Here is an 18,570-nt window from a genome sequence, read left to right as displayed (position 1 = left end):
ATTTTCGTAATTGTTCATTTGAAATTTGTAAAAGATCTTCTTTTTTGCCGTAATGCAAAGCTGCATTAATTTTATTTTTTTAAGCTTTTCAAAATAATGTAATAACTTACATTTTATATTAAAAAAATTACTTTCCGAAATACTGTGAAAAGAAACACAAATAGATAGAAAAAAAAAATAAATAATTTTAAAGATTCTCAGAACAAATAGTAACTAAGAATGAGTATTGGGAAAAAGTTCCATATTATACATCATATAATTTTTACCAATATAAGTTTTTTCATGCGTTGTTTTAACAATCGTTCAAGAATATAAAACCCTATTAAATAAAGCATATCATTTTAGTCTTTCATTATACTGCTTTTTCTTTTATGTATGTAATACTACATACTACTGCGATGACATTTTTGTTGAAAAATTTGCTAATATTTATTACAAATTAGAAAAAAATAAAAAATAAGTAGTATTATGAGGTCTAAATCGTATTGCCAGATGTTCACGTACTGATTTTTATGTAAAAAGGATATATTTTCCTATAACATTTTGAGGTGTAGAATATATGAGTATATGAATATAAATTATGTTTTTTTGTCCTAATTAATTATAATGAGCAAGGCACTATTATAATTAAATAAATTACAACTACATTTTTACTTGAACGAAACATGTTTTATAGTTCATTGTATGACAACTCTTTACATGCACGTATTTTCGATTATAATAGAAGAAAATTTTGCTATAAGAAATTCTTTCTAGATAAATGCCAACTTTTTAGTTGTGTTAATCAGTGTCTGCATTATATTTTAGTATAACAATATATCATCACATATCTTTAATTAAAAACAGCATTTTTTAAATATTCGTCATGTATATATACATATATAAATATATATATATGTATGTATCCATGTATGTATATCCACTGTGCAAATATTATTGTGTAATCAACATTCATTTTAGCTTTTGCCAATTTCATTTTTAAAGTCATCAAAAGGAAGTGGGAAACAACTGTATTTAAACTACAATTTGATGAAGGTGCAGAACATACTACTGTTTTTACCATTTTGCAAATATTATTATAGCATGCATTATTTTTATATGCTTTTAATTGAAAAGTGGAATTCTTACGGAAAAACAAAAGAAATATTAGTTTTAATCTTATGTACATTTGTTGCTATGATGATAAATGCAAAATATGATTTTATGTTTCACTGGTAAATTAGAAAGTTACCATTATAACCCCATTTTGGGAGTACACCTTTAATGATTTTATTATATGTAATAAAAAGATAAAATGGAATAAAAAAAAGGCTTAGCTTATTACTCATGAAAAATATGTTTTATTACAATTATTCTGCATCCTTCCAAATATATATATATGTTATCTAGTAAAATCCAAAAAAAAAAAAAAAAAAATTAGTTAAATGATATTCATTATTCTCAACAAAAAAAATAGAATAAACTTTTCAACTTAAAAAACTAAAAAATATTTGTAGAGCTGCTAAGAGTTGCTTTTTTTCTATATTATATTTTAAAAAATAAGGATCGCTATTAATTAAAACTATGTATAAGACAGTGAATATAAGTGCAATTATGAAATGTTAATAAAGTATTCAAAAAGTGTAATTGTATGTGATACAAACCAAATATAGTAGGTCCTTGGAAAAGAAAAAATTAAATGTTACTTTGATGTATATTATTGTGATATATGATATAAACGAGTATTATTATTCTAAAATTTGTAACTCTTAAGAAATGTTTTAATTCTGTTTTTTAATTTTTCAATTTAATATAAAGTTTTATGAATGATATAGTAAAATTTTGAAGTGGTAATAAATATAAACTTAAAAAGGAAAAATGATAAAATTTCTTTTAATAATTTTAAAACATTAATGCTATATATAGCACATGATAAAAAAACATAAATTTTGTCACTTGAGAGTTTCGATTATTTTTACAAATATTTAAAAAAATTATGATCGAAAACGTGTCCAATGTGTCCAAACCTTATGTATGCAAGTGCTTATGTATGTATATATTTTATATATAATATTGATCATAGAAAATAATTGATTTTGCATGAAATATAAGTAGCTATCCTTTTGTTTTTTAAAACTTCCTTCTTTATACAGATATAACACAAAGATGTGCTCACTTGTAAAAGTAAGAATATATCTTGTACCCATAAACGTATTTATATATATATATAACTAAATTTACGTTGAATAATAAAGTCAAAAGAATAATACCTAAGTAACAGGAAAAAAAAAAAATTTTTTAATGATAAAGAAGATTCACATTTATATGATCAAAGGATGCTAAAAATAGACCTATTTTAAAAAATGAGTAAAAGTTTATCCTGTTATAACGTTAGCTTATATATATAAAAATATATATAACCCTTTAGCTATATTTTTGTAGTAAAACGTTTTAATATTTTATTGTAAATAGCCAAACTTACGAAAAAAAAAAAAAAAAATTATGTCATTGTCATAATTTTTTTCCCCTTTTTTATTTAATTTAATTTTTTTTTTTTTGGTGTGCTTCTTTAATATTTTATTATCTTTTGTAGAGAATGTGCAAATTATTTGTTATATGTGTTATGTTCAAAGGAATATAAAAAATAAATTAATACGGAAAAGTTTTTTTTATTTGAAATAAAAAAGCAAAATTATGGTACTTCATACAATTAGAACTAAATAAATGGTATCTAAAGAATGTTTAAAACATCAAATCTGATATTTTTATTTATCCTATACTTTATAATGATAGTTTCTTTTTTTCTTGCGTATTTTTTTTTTTTTTTTTATCTTTAAAAATATTCTTTTTTTTTCAATTTAGTAGTGTCTTTAATATGTTGCTTTTTTTACCATTTGATTTATTCATCTTCATTACAAGTGAAAATATATCATTAATGGTAAGATGAAAATGTTAACGAGTCCAATGCACAAAATATACCGTTAATACATACGTACATACATACACATTTACAAGTACACTTATTTGTACGTAATTGTTCATATTTATACATATATATATATATATTTACATTTTAACTTAATATTTATATGTACATATATATATTTAAACAATATGATTATACATATATGAACACATGATATTTTTATATATATATTATATTATATAACGTCTGTATACTTATGTATACGTAATCTTTTTTATGTATATATATATCACGATATATAAATTATATTTACATATTTTTTATTCGTGCGGGGTCAGCAAAAAATATATAATATTTGTTACATGCACGGGCACTTGCTTATTTAGCTAATATAACAATTTTGAAAAAAAAAAAAAAAAATATATATATATAATCATAATCATACTTATTTATATTCAAATGTATATAATTTAGCTTTGAAAAAATTTGAAATTCATAAAAAAAATTAAAAAAAAAAAGGCAAAAAAAAAAAATTTAAGTACGAAATAAGGTGAGATTTTCCCTTTTTCTTTTAATTTTAATATATTATCTATATATAATAAGGTTTACACATATTTTGAGTACTTTTTTTTTCCCGCTCACCTTTATACATATAACGTTTGTCAAATGTTACATTGTTGGTTGCATATAAATTAAAATGATAAAGAATTGAAAAAATGTTTTTTTTTTGTAAGAATTTATATATATATATGTTTTGTAAAAATATTTAACTTGATATATAAGTAGTATAATATATCGTATTTTTTTTTTTTTTTATTTACAAAAGAAAAAGGGGAAAAATCAAAAAAAAAAAAAAAAACTGACTGATTTATTGGTTAACTATGAGTTACATTCATGAAAATACAATTAACTACATAATTTATTTTGTTTCTTTAAGGAATGATTAATTTTAAATATATTTGCATTTCTTGTCTGATTTATAAAAATATACACTTGAAATCCATAAAGGGAAATGCCTAAATTATATAGATAATATATTATTTTGTAATTAGCAAGATCAAATATGAATATATATATATAAGAAACACTTTAAATGTTACCATATTTTCGCATTTTTTATTTTTTTACGCGTAATTAAATATGTGTAAAAGACTGTTCATAAAAATAATCGAAGGAGAATTAATCATTGTTATTGTTAACACATTTTTATTATTTATACAAAAAATTCATTGAATACATATACATTTATGTTGCATAATTTTCACCTTGTATATTAAAATAGTATAATCAACATAGTATTATTAAAATAAAAAAAAAAAAAAATTATATAGCAGTTCTTATTATAGTTATATATATATATATATACATATATTTTATCCTATATATTCGTTAATTCAAAAATATTAAAAATGGAGTGTGTTTCATTTGATAATAGAAATTCATATAATGCTGTATGCAATAATGAATTAATAAATGGTAATGTAGAATCGTATAATTCGTATCCAAACAGTAATAATAATAAACAAATTGAAATTAACACTTATAAAAAGAAATTTGAAAATGTCAATAATTGTGAACGAAATGGAAAAGAGGAAATAAGAATAAATAACAGAAAAGATGAAGGAAAAAAAATGAATTATAATAATCCATGTTCTGAAAATAAAGTTGTTGGTAATTTTAAAACCACACAGGATTATTCAGCTAATAATCAAAAAAACAAAAAAAATATACGTGCAAAAAATTTTTCCAAAGGTAAAGGTGAGTTCAACAACTTTTTTTATGAAGATAAAGATATTAATAATAAGTATATGGGAAAAGAAAGAAATTTAGAAAAGCATAATGGATATGAATATAATGGCGAAAAGGGATTGAATGATTTTCGTTTGAAAAAGAATAGTGCCTTAAGAAGTTGTTATAATAATAATAGAAATAATAACAGTAATAATAACAGTAATAACAACAGTAATAACAATAATAGCAGTTATAATAACCACAGTAGTTGTAATGGTAATAATGGCGTTAGTAATAATAATAATGGTATCAGTAATATCGGCATTATTAATAATAGCAGTGACAAGATCTATAATATGAACAAGGTATTTAGCAAGAATAATTCAAATCCAAACATGAACACGTCAGAGGGTGTAGGAGAACAATGCGGCAAAAATGTATTTAATAATAATGAAAGTATCTTATCAACCACTGAAAAATGTAGTTTGAATACCTTTGGAAATAAAAATAGAAGAAGATATGATCATCAAAAAAAGCAAACATTCCATTTTATGAGTAAAAATAGAGAAAGTAGCGTCTACAATGAAAAAAATGATAATGTAGATTCTATTAAAAATGATGATAATAATACCTCATCTGAATATTTTGATCGAAATAATGATGTTAACAGTAGTATTAAACGTAAAAGCAAAAATGAAGAAAGCAGTATAAATAATAATAAAAATGTAGACAACAAAAGAAGTAACTTTATGGGGAAAAGTAAATCTTTCAATAGAAATAATATTTATGAAAAAAAAGAAGTTAAACAGTTTACTTATACCTCTAGTCAAGACATTACACAAGAAAAGGATTACACAAATATGCCTACAAAAAGTTGTTCCAATAATCATTTCAAATCAAAAGAGAGAAAAATGGATTCTGTTATATATATGCCAAGTAGAGAGGCAAATTATGATTTTAAAAGTGCCTTAAATGTTCAATTTTGTAAAACGAAAATGTGTCCATATATGAATACTAAAGAGAAATGTAAAAGGTTTTCAAATAATATGTGCCCATATGCACATGATAAAAGTGAATTGAAGCCTATTCCTAATTTATACAAAACAGCGATGTGTCGTAATTTTATGAAAAATTTATGTTTTAAATCGAAGAAAGAATGCAATTTTGCACACCATGTTGAAGAACTTAGATCAACTGATGAATTTTACAAAACGACATTATGTAAGTTCTTTCTCAATGGATATTGTAAGGCAGATACAAATTGTAGGCATGCACATGGTCATAAGGAATTAAAATATAGATCTGGAAATAATATATTCCAAGATAGTGGGAATATTAATAATAACAGAGTGAATACGAATATGAATATAAATATGAATAGTGATGATGATAATTATGATATCAAGGAAATTAATGAAGATTCAGAAAATTCCAAAAGTGACATTAATAATAAAGATTCACTGAATAATTTGAAGTCGTTGGAAAACTATTCTCTGAATGAAAGTAAGGGTAGTACAACAATAAGAGAGGTGGAAGAAAGTGTTTTAAGCATGTATGATATGAAAAAAGATAATAATCAGAAAAAAAGAGAAAATTTTCTTAATAATTCACGTAAACTTATGTCTATTAGTACGAAGGATACATATTGTTTTTTATCAAACGATTTATCAAAAGATGAATTGTCTTCCCTAGGTGAGGATGAAAATCAAAGCCAAAAAACAAATGAAGATGCTATTTTTCCTAAGAGAAGTGAAAGAGCAAAATTGAATAGTTCTGATATTTCAAAAGGTTACTTTAAAGATGGAGGATATAATTTAGAATTGCCTATTATATTAAAGGAAGATGATTATCCTTGTGATGATATAAATAGTGAGAATGTACATAAATCTCGAGTACTACGGGAAGAGGAGAATATAATTAATAAGGACGAAGAAGAAGCAGTTAATAATATAGCAGAGAATGAGTGTGAAAATATAAAAGATGAAAAGTGTGTAAATGAGGAAGATGTAGAAGTAAGAGATGCAAAAAAAGTAGATGGAGAAGAGGAAGTTAATCAAATGAAACAGGTTGATGTAAAATCGGAAAATGAGGACAAATGTTTACCTCTTTCAAAATTAAGAAAAAATAGTAACAGAATGTTGAGTGGAATTGCATCGTTTCAAAAAGTAGATGAGAAAATATCGAATAATGATAAAATACAAACAGATAAAAACGAGTTGAGTAGTAATGTTATTGGTAGAAATTTTGATGCATCTGTTGTTCATACTAAATTTGAAGAGCTAAAAATGAACAAAAATAATATGAACTCTGACTTTTACGTAAAGAATGGAAAGAAAAGTGACACTGAGGATGACATAAAGGGTGGCATACCAAATAGCGATGATAGTTTAAAAGGGACTCATGAAAAAACAGCAAATGGAAAATTTAATAGAAATGTTGATGTTAATGTTGATGCTAATGTTGATGCTAATGTTGATGTTAATGTTGATGTTAATGTTGATGTTAATGTTGATAACAAAAATATAAGCAATGAAATAGGGCATGGAAGACAACCCAATGTTACCAAGTTAAATGAAAATAATAGAATTAATTATAATATTGATATGGATAACACTAGTACTAATAACCATGAATACGATAACAGTTATGGTAATAGAGATAGTAATACGCAGAACTATCAAAAGAAAAAAAACTTCTCGCTGGAATATAACAAGAATGGTTATAAAAATAGAAGAAGTTTGAATAACAACAATAATAATAGCAATAACAGTAGCAATATGAATAATAATAATAATAATTATAATTACAATTATAATAATTCCACTGGTAATGATTTTAATTATTATTACAACAATGTAAGTAAAAATTGTGTAAATAATATAAATACCAATAACAGCAATGTGATGTATGCCCATGGAAGGTATAATAACAATATTTATGAGGGTAATTATTGTGATAGTAACAATTATGGAAGAAACGACTACGGCAGGAATGACTGTGACAGTAACAGTTATAACAATAGTAGTAATAACAGTAGGAGTTATAAGAACAGCATCAATAACAACAGAAGCAATAACAACAACAGTAATAACAACTGCATTAATAACAACAGCAATAATAACAACAGCAATAATAACAACAGCAGTAATGACAATAACTTTATTATCAATAACAACTTGAGAAGCCTGAACATGAGTAATAATTGCATAAGCAATAATAACATCGTGGATAATGATACCATTAATTATAACAACAACATAGGTAGTTCTAATACGGATCACATATATAATTATACCAATAATTTTAGGAGTTATAATAGTACTATGGGGAATGTAAATAGATACATGAATACGAATAATTTTCCGTATATAAATGTAAAACAAAATAATAATTATGATATTACTAACTCAATAGCCAATAATAAAAACAGCAATACTGCTAATAGTAATAATAATTGTAGTTACAATTCACACGACTATTCTCCACCTACTTTAAATAATATAGAAAAAGCGAGTAAATATTTCAGAGGTAAAAAAAGGATTGCGCAGAACTGTATGTCATTCGAAACACGTAATAGTAGCAATTTAGACAATCGAAATTTTGACAGTCGCAATTTAGATAACAATTTAGAAAATATTATCCAAGAAAATAACAGCAGTAATAATAGTAATAACTGTAACATGAATGCAGATGGTAATCATATGTCTAATGGTTTTAATTTCAGTAAGTATGTACATAATCCAGACAATCATAATAATAGGCATAGGAAAATATATAATGACATGTACATCAATAAGGGCAATAATAACGGTAACAGTAATGGAAATAATAATGGCTATAATAATGCTAGTAACGTTAATTATAATTGCATTTATGACTATGATGGTAGTCACATTAATACAAACAACACTTGCATGGAGAATAGTGGAAATACTTACTATAACAACATAGATCCTATTCTGCATAATAATATGTACAATAATATGGTACATAATAACGTGTATAATAATTCATACAATAGCTACAAAGGTTTTGATACGAAAACACTTGCTAACGGTAATATCAGTGGCAATATCAATAGTAATAGTTATGAAGGTAAGCAAAGGAAGAACCTGATAAATAACAATGCTTATAACGAAACATGTTACAAAGATAGCCAAGAAAATTCTACAATTATAATAAACAAAACAAAAATAACGGCATGCAATAATACAAATTTGAATAATGAAACTAATTTATCTAATGATAATATGTTATATAAGAACAACAAGTATTATTCCCCAAGAAATTTAAAAAATGAAAAAATACAAAGTGGAAGAGTTCTTACAGCTGATAAATTAAAAAAGCATAATAACGATGAATTGAACATCCCTTCAAAGATATTAGACCATTATTGTAAAAGTGAAAAAGAGTATAAGGAGAGTAATAATAGAGAACAGAATACAAACGAAGAGAAAGGAAGTACGTTGTACTACATGCATAATAATAATAATATTAAGAAAAATACTGTGAATACAGGAAATGAACATACACACATGTATGATAATAGTTGCCATAATATATGTGAACAGAATTGTAGTAGCAGTAATTATAGCACATTCAAAACCTTAACGTCTTTTATTAGTCCACTGAAAGGATCATCTACAGAAGAAAGAGCAAGGGTTAAAAAACAGTTCGTTCAATATGATAAGGAGAAGAAGGAAAATGTCATTTTGGAAAAAACCAAATCCCAAAATTGCATTTTGCAGAATAACATTTTAGAAAAAAGTGGTTCACATAATATAATTTCACAGAGTACGAATTCGGAGTATGAAGATACGCCATATATGAGCTTACAGAATAACTGTTCACCAGATGATACATCACAGAATAATGTGCATGAGAGAAATAGTAAAAGTAAAAAGTATTCAACAAATGAACAACTGAAAACTTGTGTTTCGTGTTATCAATATATAAAAAAAGTAGCACCTTTTGAAGTTTCATTAATCGAATTATCTTGTTTAAACTGTGGACAGCTTATAAAAAAATCATTGTGTCAAATGATAATAGAATTATTAAAACCACAAGTGCAATATCTAATTTCGGATATTAATTTTTATGTGCAGTATTACCAAGACTGATGTCGTTCCATTGTTTGTATGCATTGAAAGCAGTTACCAATGAGGAAGTATAGCTGAAAGCTTGAATGTATGCATATGTATACGTAAATGGAGCAATGTGGAAACACATATATATATATATATATATATATAATATATATATATATATATATATATTTATTTATGGGTAAAAATTAGATTGATTGAAACACATATATAGAGAAATATTTGCGGGTAAAATAGGCTCGCTAGGTATAAAAGACTAATGAAAAATGTTTGAGATTTTATATTATTTTATTACATTGTGTATATGTATATATGTATATGTATATATGTATATGTATTATATATTTATATATATGTATTATGTGTTTATATATATGCATTTTTATGGATATATTTTTTTTTCATATTCTATTATTGTATTTTTTAATTGTACAGCCATTTTTTTGAATAGTGAATTTAAAAGGGGTTTCACAGCTTTAAAGTATAAAACATTGAAAACGCATTGATATGTTTGCAAAATTGTATTTTTCTTTAAATATGATTATATATGTATATAATACATCTATGTAATTCATATGTGTATGTATGTGTGTACATCACTACAAATATTATTGTATTCAAGCCGTGTATGGTATATTTTTACTGCACCTTTTTTTTTTTTTTTTTTCCATTCTATACATTTTTCTTTTTTTATTTACAATTTAATAAAATTTATTTTGTTATTGATCATTAGAAATATATATAATGCTTATATGTAGTATACATATCTATATCTACATCTACACAGTTATATGAAACCATTTTTTTTTTTCTCTTTTTATATATGCACATTTTTTATATGACAATATATATAGATCACACAGTGCACGCATCATATTGCTTCATTATGATGTTTAAATATATACAATTAAATATATACGCATTTATTATTTATTATTTATTTCATCATATAATACTTCATTTTCTTATATCCTGATTCCTTATTTTCTTTTTTCTTTTTTTTTTTAAATATGTTTACAACTGCATTAAAGGAAAATAACAGCAAAGGCGAATTGTGTATAGGCGCATGTGTATATGTTAATTCTATATATATTATGTAAGTTTTGTTTTATACTCGTTCGTTGGACTGGTATGTATATATATAATAAAAAACACATTTGGGCAATCAGGAAAACTTGATTAATTAAAACTTTTAATTTGATTATTTTATTGTTACATCTTTTTAATAATATTTACTTTTTGTATAGCTGTTTACTGAAAATAATAGCTACGTAATTTTAATTAAAAGAGGAATTAAATAAAATAAAAATAAAAAGAAAAATTAATTATCACTTTTATAATTACTCACATACATAATTTTGTTTCCTCTTCATTTTGTATATTCGTTCTAAGGGGAATATATAAAATGAAGAGTTTTTTTTTTTTTTTTTTTTTTTGAAATATGCTCATATGTAATAAAAATTATCAATTAAATTTCAATAAAAGACTTGTAAAGATGAATAAAAAATAGATAAGAGGACATATTAAAACATTTAATGTTTTTTTTTTTTTTTAAATTACAGAATACTAATTTTTATATACATTTTCTATTAGTTTTTTTAAAAATTTAAGTTGATTTTCATATATTACATACAGCACTGCCGACCAAATGTATTTTTTCTTCCTCTTTTACAATGAACTACAATATTTTGAAATACGTATCACACGCATCAGTCTCATTATATATATATATATTTGTTACTCTTAAGTATATATATGGCATATACATATATATATATATATATATACATACATAAAATACTTACATTTTAAAAAGAGACGTTTTTCTAATTAAAAATAGTATATCTAATATAGGATCTAAATCTATGTCATTTTTTTAATAAACGGGAAAAAATAAATAAAACAGCAAAAAAATTTTTTAAGCAAAACATAGTAGTATAATATAATAATAAAGAGTATTTTATTTTCTATTAAATAGTTAATATTTTTTTGTACCTATTAAATTTACTAAATATGTACAAGAATATATATGTATGCATGCATTTATTTTATTATTCATATAATTAAAAAGGCCCCTCCCAAAAAATAATAGTATCACTTATTTTTAATATTTATTTTATTATTATAAAGGAGTACACAGAATGAAACTTCAAGCTTTCGATTTATTGGCAAATACAAAATAAATAAAATAGCTTAAAATGATATAAAATACTAAAAATACAAAAAAATACAAAAAAATAACGAAAAATAAATTAAAATAAGTATCATACAATAATAATGGGATATTATTTTTTAAAAAAAAAGAACAATGAATTAAAAATGTAAATTTTAATATTATTTTTTGCATATGTATTTTTTATATATTTATAATATGCTTATAATAAAAATACGTATGGACTACTATTATTCTACTTATCTTTTTTTTTTTTAAATCGTTTTTTGTTTTTGTTACATTATCGATGAAAAAGAAACACATGGGAATTGAAAATACTAAAAAGATAAAATTAATGATATTCCCTAGAGTGATATAAATATATATATAAAATATTATTAAAATATATTTAAATGTTATTATAAATTTTTTTTACATATGTTCTTATACATTTTTATCTAGGGTTATGCTATATATTAAACGTATATAAATGCATATATATACATAGAATTAGCTAAATAATTTTTTTAAACTACTCCATATATATATTATGCTTGTTGAAGTAAAAGTATATATAAATAATGTTTAGGTATGGAACAATAATAAAATATATATTATTTAGATGAGTAAAGGTGATGAAAAAATCCCGTTTTCACATAGATAATTGTAAACTAGGTAGCAAAAAAAAAAAAAAAAAAAATATATATATATATATTTAGATATATTTTTTATAGATTTATATACTAATAAATATATATGTATTTTAAGTGATAACGAAGAAAATTTTGTAAAATAAAAAAATAATAATTTTACAGATTATATATAATACATATATATATATATATATATATATATAATTTTAAAGAAAAAATAAAGTTTTACAAATAGATATGTATACATTTATAATATATATATATATATATAATAGCATAGAAAAGTAGGTGATTAACTTTATTTTACTTTTAGAATATGAGCTTTTTTTAAATGCTCTTTTAAAGAAAAAAAAAAAAAAAAATGCACTTTTTAAAAATTATCATCCTTGTTTGATTTAAACTCCGTAAGATGTACATCTTTTTATAAGAATAAAAAATATGTAGATTAATATATTTTAATTTATTGTATATGTTTATATATTATGTATGTATATATGTATTATGTTTTTTTTTTTTTTTTGAATGAACAATATATATATATTTGTATAGATAGAGTTATTAATTAATGAATGCAATTATTCATTAAAGATTATGATGTAATGATTGTAGGTGTTAAATTGTTAAGATAGTGTAGATTAATTTCCGCTTATGAACATTTTTTTTTATCAAATAATATAAAGAACCGTTGTGCGCTTAAATTTTTAATAAGTTAGTATTATGTTTTGTAGTATTTATATATAAGTGTGCATAGAATTACTATATATTACATATTTTATTATATATGTATATATACATACATTTATATATGTGTCATATAATTTAATTGTTTTTATAAAGTTATTTAAAAAGGGAAAAAGGAGAAATATTCATTTGAGAAATTATTTATGTACGGCATAATTTAACCGCTTACATGTTGCAGTTTTGAGGACGTTTTAATTTATTTTCATATACTATATATATTGCGCAGAAAAGTATACCAAGTGTATGTGAATGTGCATTTTTATGTGGACATATGTGCTTAGAGAAATACATGAACATATACGTGAACATATAAATGAAGTTATACATGATTATATATGTTCACATATGTGTATGTACAACAATTCTATGAATTTTTGTTCCATTTTGAATTTTGTTTTTATCCTTTTTGTTGTAGTTTTGTAATACTTACAGCGTACGGCTTTTTCGCGAACGCTGTATTTTTGTATGTGCGCGTATTTGCTTGTTTAGTTTATACACATACAACGTATACACAACCCATATATGTGTATATTTATGTGCACAGCGCACGCATGTACGAGACCGAGGTACACACACACACTAAGAAACACATATACAGACATAGAAGCATACACACAAACCGACATAGCAGCAAACAGACGATAAATGTAGCAGCGAACACACTAATTGTATGCATTTAATAACGTTTACATATGTATATTTATATATATATATATGTATATATATATATATATATATATATATGTATGTATGTATATATATATAGATAGATATAGATATAGTACGTACATTGTGATCTTACGCCCTGCATTCCATGAAAATGAAGAAAGATCAAAACTATAAGAAAGATGGGAGTAACCTTAGTATAAAAGATGAAGTAGAAAAGGAGCTAAATAAGAAAGGGACTTTGGAGTTGTTTAGGAAAATAAAGAGTCAGAACATATCATTTTTTTTGCCTTTTAAATGTTTACCGTCATCACATAAGAAATTGTTGGGTATAGCTTTTATATGTGCAACAATATCAGGAGGTACATTACCATTTTTTATTTCCGTTTTTGGAGATATAATGAAAAATATGAATTTAGGTGAAGATATAAATGAAATAATTTTGTCCTTAGTATTAATAGGTATTTTTCAATTTATATTATCATTTATATCAAGTTTTTGTATGGATGTTGTAACAACAAAAATTTTAAAAACGTTAAAAATTGAATTTTTGAAAAGTGTTTTTTATCAAGATGGACAGTTTCATGATAATAATTCTGGATCAAAATTAAAATCAGATTTAGAATTTTATTTAGAACAAGTAAATGCAGGAATAGGAACAAAATTTATTACTATTTTTACCTATGCTAGTTCATTTTTGGGTTTATATTTGTGGTCATTATTTAAAAATGTGAGGTTAACTTTATGTATTACTTGTGTCTTTCCATTAATATATATGTGTGGTGTAATATGTAATAAAAAAGTAAGGGTAAATAAGAAAACGTCATTATTATATAATAATAACACAATGTCTATTATTGAAGAAGCGTTAGTAGGTATTAGAACAGTTGTTAGTTATTGTGGAGAAAATATCATTTTAAGAAAATTTAAATTATCAGAAAAAATGTATAGTAAATATATGTTGAAAGCAAATTTTATGGAATCATTACATGTTGGTTTGATTAATGGTTTTATATTAGTATCCTATGCTTTTGGTTTTTGGTATGGTACTAGGATCATAATATCAGACATGCGTAAACAGAGCATTAATAATGATTTTCATGGCGGTTCTGTTATATCAATATTGTTAGGTGTACTAATTAGTATGTTTATGCTTACTATAATATTACCAAATATTAGTGAATATATGAAATCGTTAGAGGCAACTAATAATCTGTATGAAATAATTAATCGTAAACCATTAATAGAAAGTAGTGGTAATACAGGTGATGTCTTACCTGATATAAATAAGATACAATTTAAAAATGTTAAGTTTCATTATGATACTAGAAAAGATGTAGAAGTATATAAGAATTTAAATTTTACCTTAACAGAAGGAAAAACATATGCATTTGTTGGTGAGTCAGGTTGTGGTAAATCTACTATTTTAAAATTAATTGAACGTATTTATGACCCAACAGATGGAGATATTATTATTAACGATTCACATAATCTAAAAGATGTAAACCTAAAATGGTGGAGATCAAAAATAGGTGTTGTTAGCCAAGATCCATTATTATTTAGCAATTCTATTAAAAATAATATAAAGTATAGTTTGCTTAGTATACAGGACTTAGAATATCTTCAGAACGGGGATAATGACCACAAGGACATGGATAATGATAATGATGAGAATACGAATAAATGTCGTACTAATAAATGTACAAAAGATTTTAATGATATTATTAAAACGAATAGGACTAGTGATCTTCTGGAAGTGAAAAAGGCATATGAATCAATTGATGATTCTCAAGTTATAAATGTTTCAAAAAAAGTACTAATTCATGATTTTGTTTCAGCTCTTCCTGATAAATATGACACCATGGTAGGATCAAATGCTTCTAAACTTTCAGGAGGACAAAAACAAAGGATTTCTATTGCTAGGGCTATAATTAGAAATCCAAAAATTTTAATACTAGATGAAGCTACATCTTCCTTAGATAACAAATCAGAATATTTGGTTCAAAAAACAATTAACAATTTGAAGGGAAATGAAAACAGAATTACTATTATCATTGCGCACAGGTTAAGTACTATCAGATATGCAAATACAATTTTTGTTTTGTCCAATCGGGAAAATAATAATATGGGTAGCCATTCTAGTATTCCTTACGACGCTGCAGACCACAGTAGCAATAATAACAATCCAATTAATAACCTAGGTAGTTACATAATTGAACAAGGAACACATGATTCTTTGATGAAAAATAAAAATGGTATTTATTATTCCATGATTAATAATCAGAAGGTATCTTCAAACAGATCTAACAAGGGCAGTGATGATAATGATTCTGAAAGAAAAAGTAGTGTTTATAAAGACTCAGATGTGGGAAACGACAATGAAAGTATATACAACAATAATAACAGCAGCATGTTGAATAATGCAAACGGGGAGGGAGCTTCTAAAAATAAAGATATGGAATTATCGACAAATGGAAATGAAGAAAAAGTATCATTCTTTAAAAGAATATTTAGAAGAAAGAAAACGAAAGGACCAAATAACCTACGCGTAGTATATAAGGAAATGTTTTCATACAGAAAAGATGTTTTTATCATAGTGCTGAGTATTATAGTAGCAGGTGGATTATATCCCTTATTTGCCATATTATATGCAAAATATGTAACAACGCTATTCGACTTTGCTAATTTAGAAAAGAATTCAAACAAGTATTCTCTTTACATTTTTATTATTGCTATAGCTATGTTTATATCAGAAACACTTAAGAACTACTATAACAATATAATAGGTGAAAAGGTCGAAAAGACAATGAAGCTTAGATTATTTGAAAATATTTTACATCAAGAAATTAGTTTTTTTGATCATGATATGAATGCACCAGGTTTGTTATTAACTCATATTAATAGAGATGTTCATTTATTAAAAACAGGTTTAGTAAACAATACTGTTATATTTACACATTTTATTGTGCTCTTTTTAGTTAGTATGGTTATATCGTTTTATTTTTGCCCAATTGTAGCAGCAGTATTAACAGGTACATACTTCATTTTGATGCGTGTGTTTGCAATAAGAGCAAGATTATCAAAAAGTAAAGGTATAGAAGAAAAGAGAAATAATTATGGAAGTAATACTGCTTTTGTATATAATTCAGATGATGAAATATTTAAAGATCCCAATTTCTTAATACAAGAAGCTTTTTATAATATGAACACGGTTATAACTTATGGTTTAGAAGAATACTTTTGCAAGTTAATAGAAAAAGCTATTGATTACAGTAATAAAGGTCAGAAAAGGAAAATTATAGTAAATTCAATTTTATGGGGATTTAGTCAAAGTGCTCAGTTATTTGTTAACAGTTTTGCATATTGGTTTGGTTCTTTGTTAATAAGAAGAGGTACTATTGAAGTGGATGATTTTATGAAATCCTTGTTTACCTTTTTATTTACTGGTAGTTATGCTGGAAAGTTAATGTCACTTAAGGGAGACTCAGAAAGTGCTAAAGCATCTTTTGAAAAATATTATCCATTGATTATGAGAAAGTCGAATATTGATGTTAGAGATGTTGGCGGTATAAGAATAAAGAACATAGATGATATTAAGGGAAAAATTGAAATAAAAGATGTAAATTTTAGATACATATCAAGACCTAATGTACCTATTTATAAAGATTTATCTTTTACTTGTGAAAGTAAAAAAACCACAGCTATTGTTGGAGAGACAGGTAGTGGAAAGTCGACTGTTATGAGTCTTCTGATGAGATTTTATGATATAAAAAATGATCATATTATTTTTAAAAATGACACAATAAAAAACAAATCTAATAACGACATTGGAGTAACAGAAGAAGGAGCAGATATGGAAGGAGGAGGAATACCCATGAATAATGCTGATGAATTTAACAAACATTCGAAAGAACGTTACGTTGATGATGATGACGATAATAATAAATACACATTGTTCAAAAATAGTGGTTCTATATTACTTGATGATGTAGATATAAATGATTACAACTTAAAAGATTTAAGAAGTCTATTTTCAATTGTTAGTCAAGAACCTATGTTATTTAACATGTCCATTTATGAGAATATCAAATTTGGAAAAGATGATGCTACTTTAGAAGATGTTAAACGTGTGTGTAAATTTGCTGCCATTGATGAGTTTATTGAATCGTTACCAAATAAATATGATACAAATGTTGGTCCTTATGGCAAGAACTTATCAGGAGGTCAAAAACAAAGAATAGCTATTGCACGGGCATTATTGAGAGAACCTAAAATTTTATTACTAGATGAGGCTACTTCATCACTTGATTCGAACTCTGAAAAATTAATTGAAAAAACGATTGTTGATATTAAAGATAGAGGAGACAAAACTATTATTACTATTGCCCATAGAATTGCTTCAATCAAAAGGTCAGACCGAATTGTTGTCTTGAACAACCCAGATAGATTAGGTTCCTATGTGCAGTCTCAAGGAACACACGAGGAGCTACTTGCAGAACAGGATGGTATATATAAGAAGTATGTTAAGTTGGCCAAGTGAACACTTACACGTGGGTGTGATTGTAGGTGAATGTAGGTAAATGTAGGTGAATGCGTTTGAGTGATTGTAAGTATAAG

The 18,570-nt window shown here is 24.3% G+C and overlaps 2 protein-coding genes across 2 annotated transcripts; both read left to right on the top strand.

Annotated features, from left to right (window-relative positions):
- Positions 1–4,314: 4,314 nt before the first annotated feature.
- Positions 4,315–9,756, top strand: MKS88_003169 (zinc finger protein; the record flags this gene model as incomplete). The annotated part of the gene is made up of 1 exon (XM_067216238.1): positions 4,315–9,756. The coding sequence occupies one exon, from the start codon at positions 4,315–4,317 to the stop codon at positions 9,754–9,756; it is 5,442 nt and encodes a 1,813-aa protein (XP_067072905.1).
- A 4,351-nt stretch (positions 9,757–14,107) lies between these two features.
- Positions 14,108–18,493, top strand: MKS88_003168 (multidrug resistance protein 1; the record flags this gene model as incomplete). Its single annotated transcript, XM_067216237.1, has 1 exon — positions 14,108–18,493. The coding sequence occupies one exon, from the start codon at positions 14,108–14,110 to the stop codon at positions 18,491–18,493; it is 4,386 nt and encodes a 1,461-aa protein (XP_067072904.1).
- Positions 18,494–18,570: the final 77 nt, after the last annotated feature.

Source organism: Plasmodium brasilianum, chromosome 10 (assembly GCF_023973825.1).
Source record: "Plasmodium brasilianum strain Bolivian I chromosome 10, whole genome shotgun sequence".
In the NCBI taxonomy this organism is placed as follows: Eukaryota; Apicomplexa; class Aconoidasida; order Haemosporida; family Plasmodiidae; genus Plasmodium; species Plasmodium brasilianum.
The sequence above is the reverse complement of the archived record's forward strand: the minus strand, read 5'-3'. Positions and strand labels throughout refer to the sequence as shown.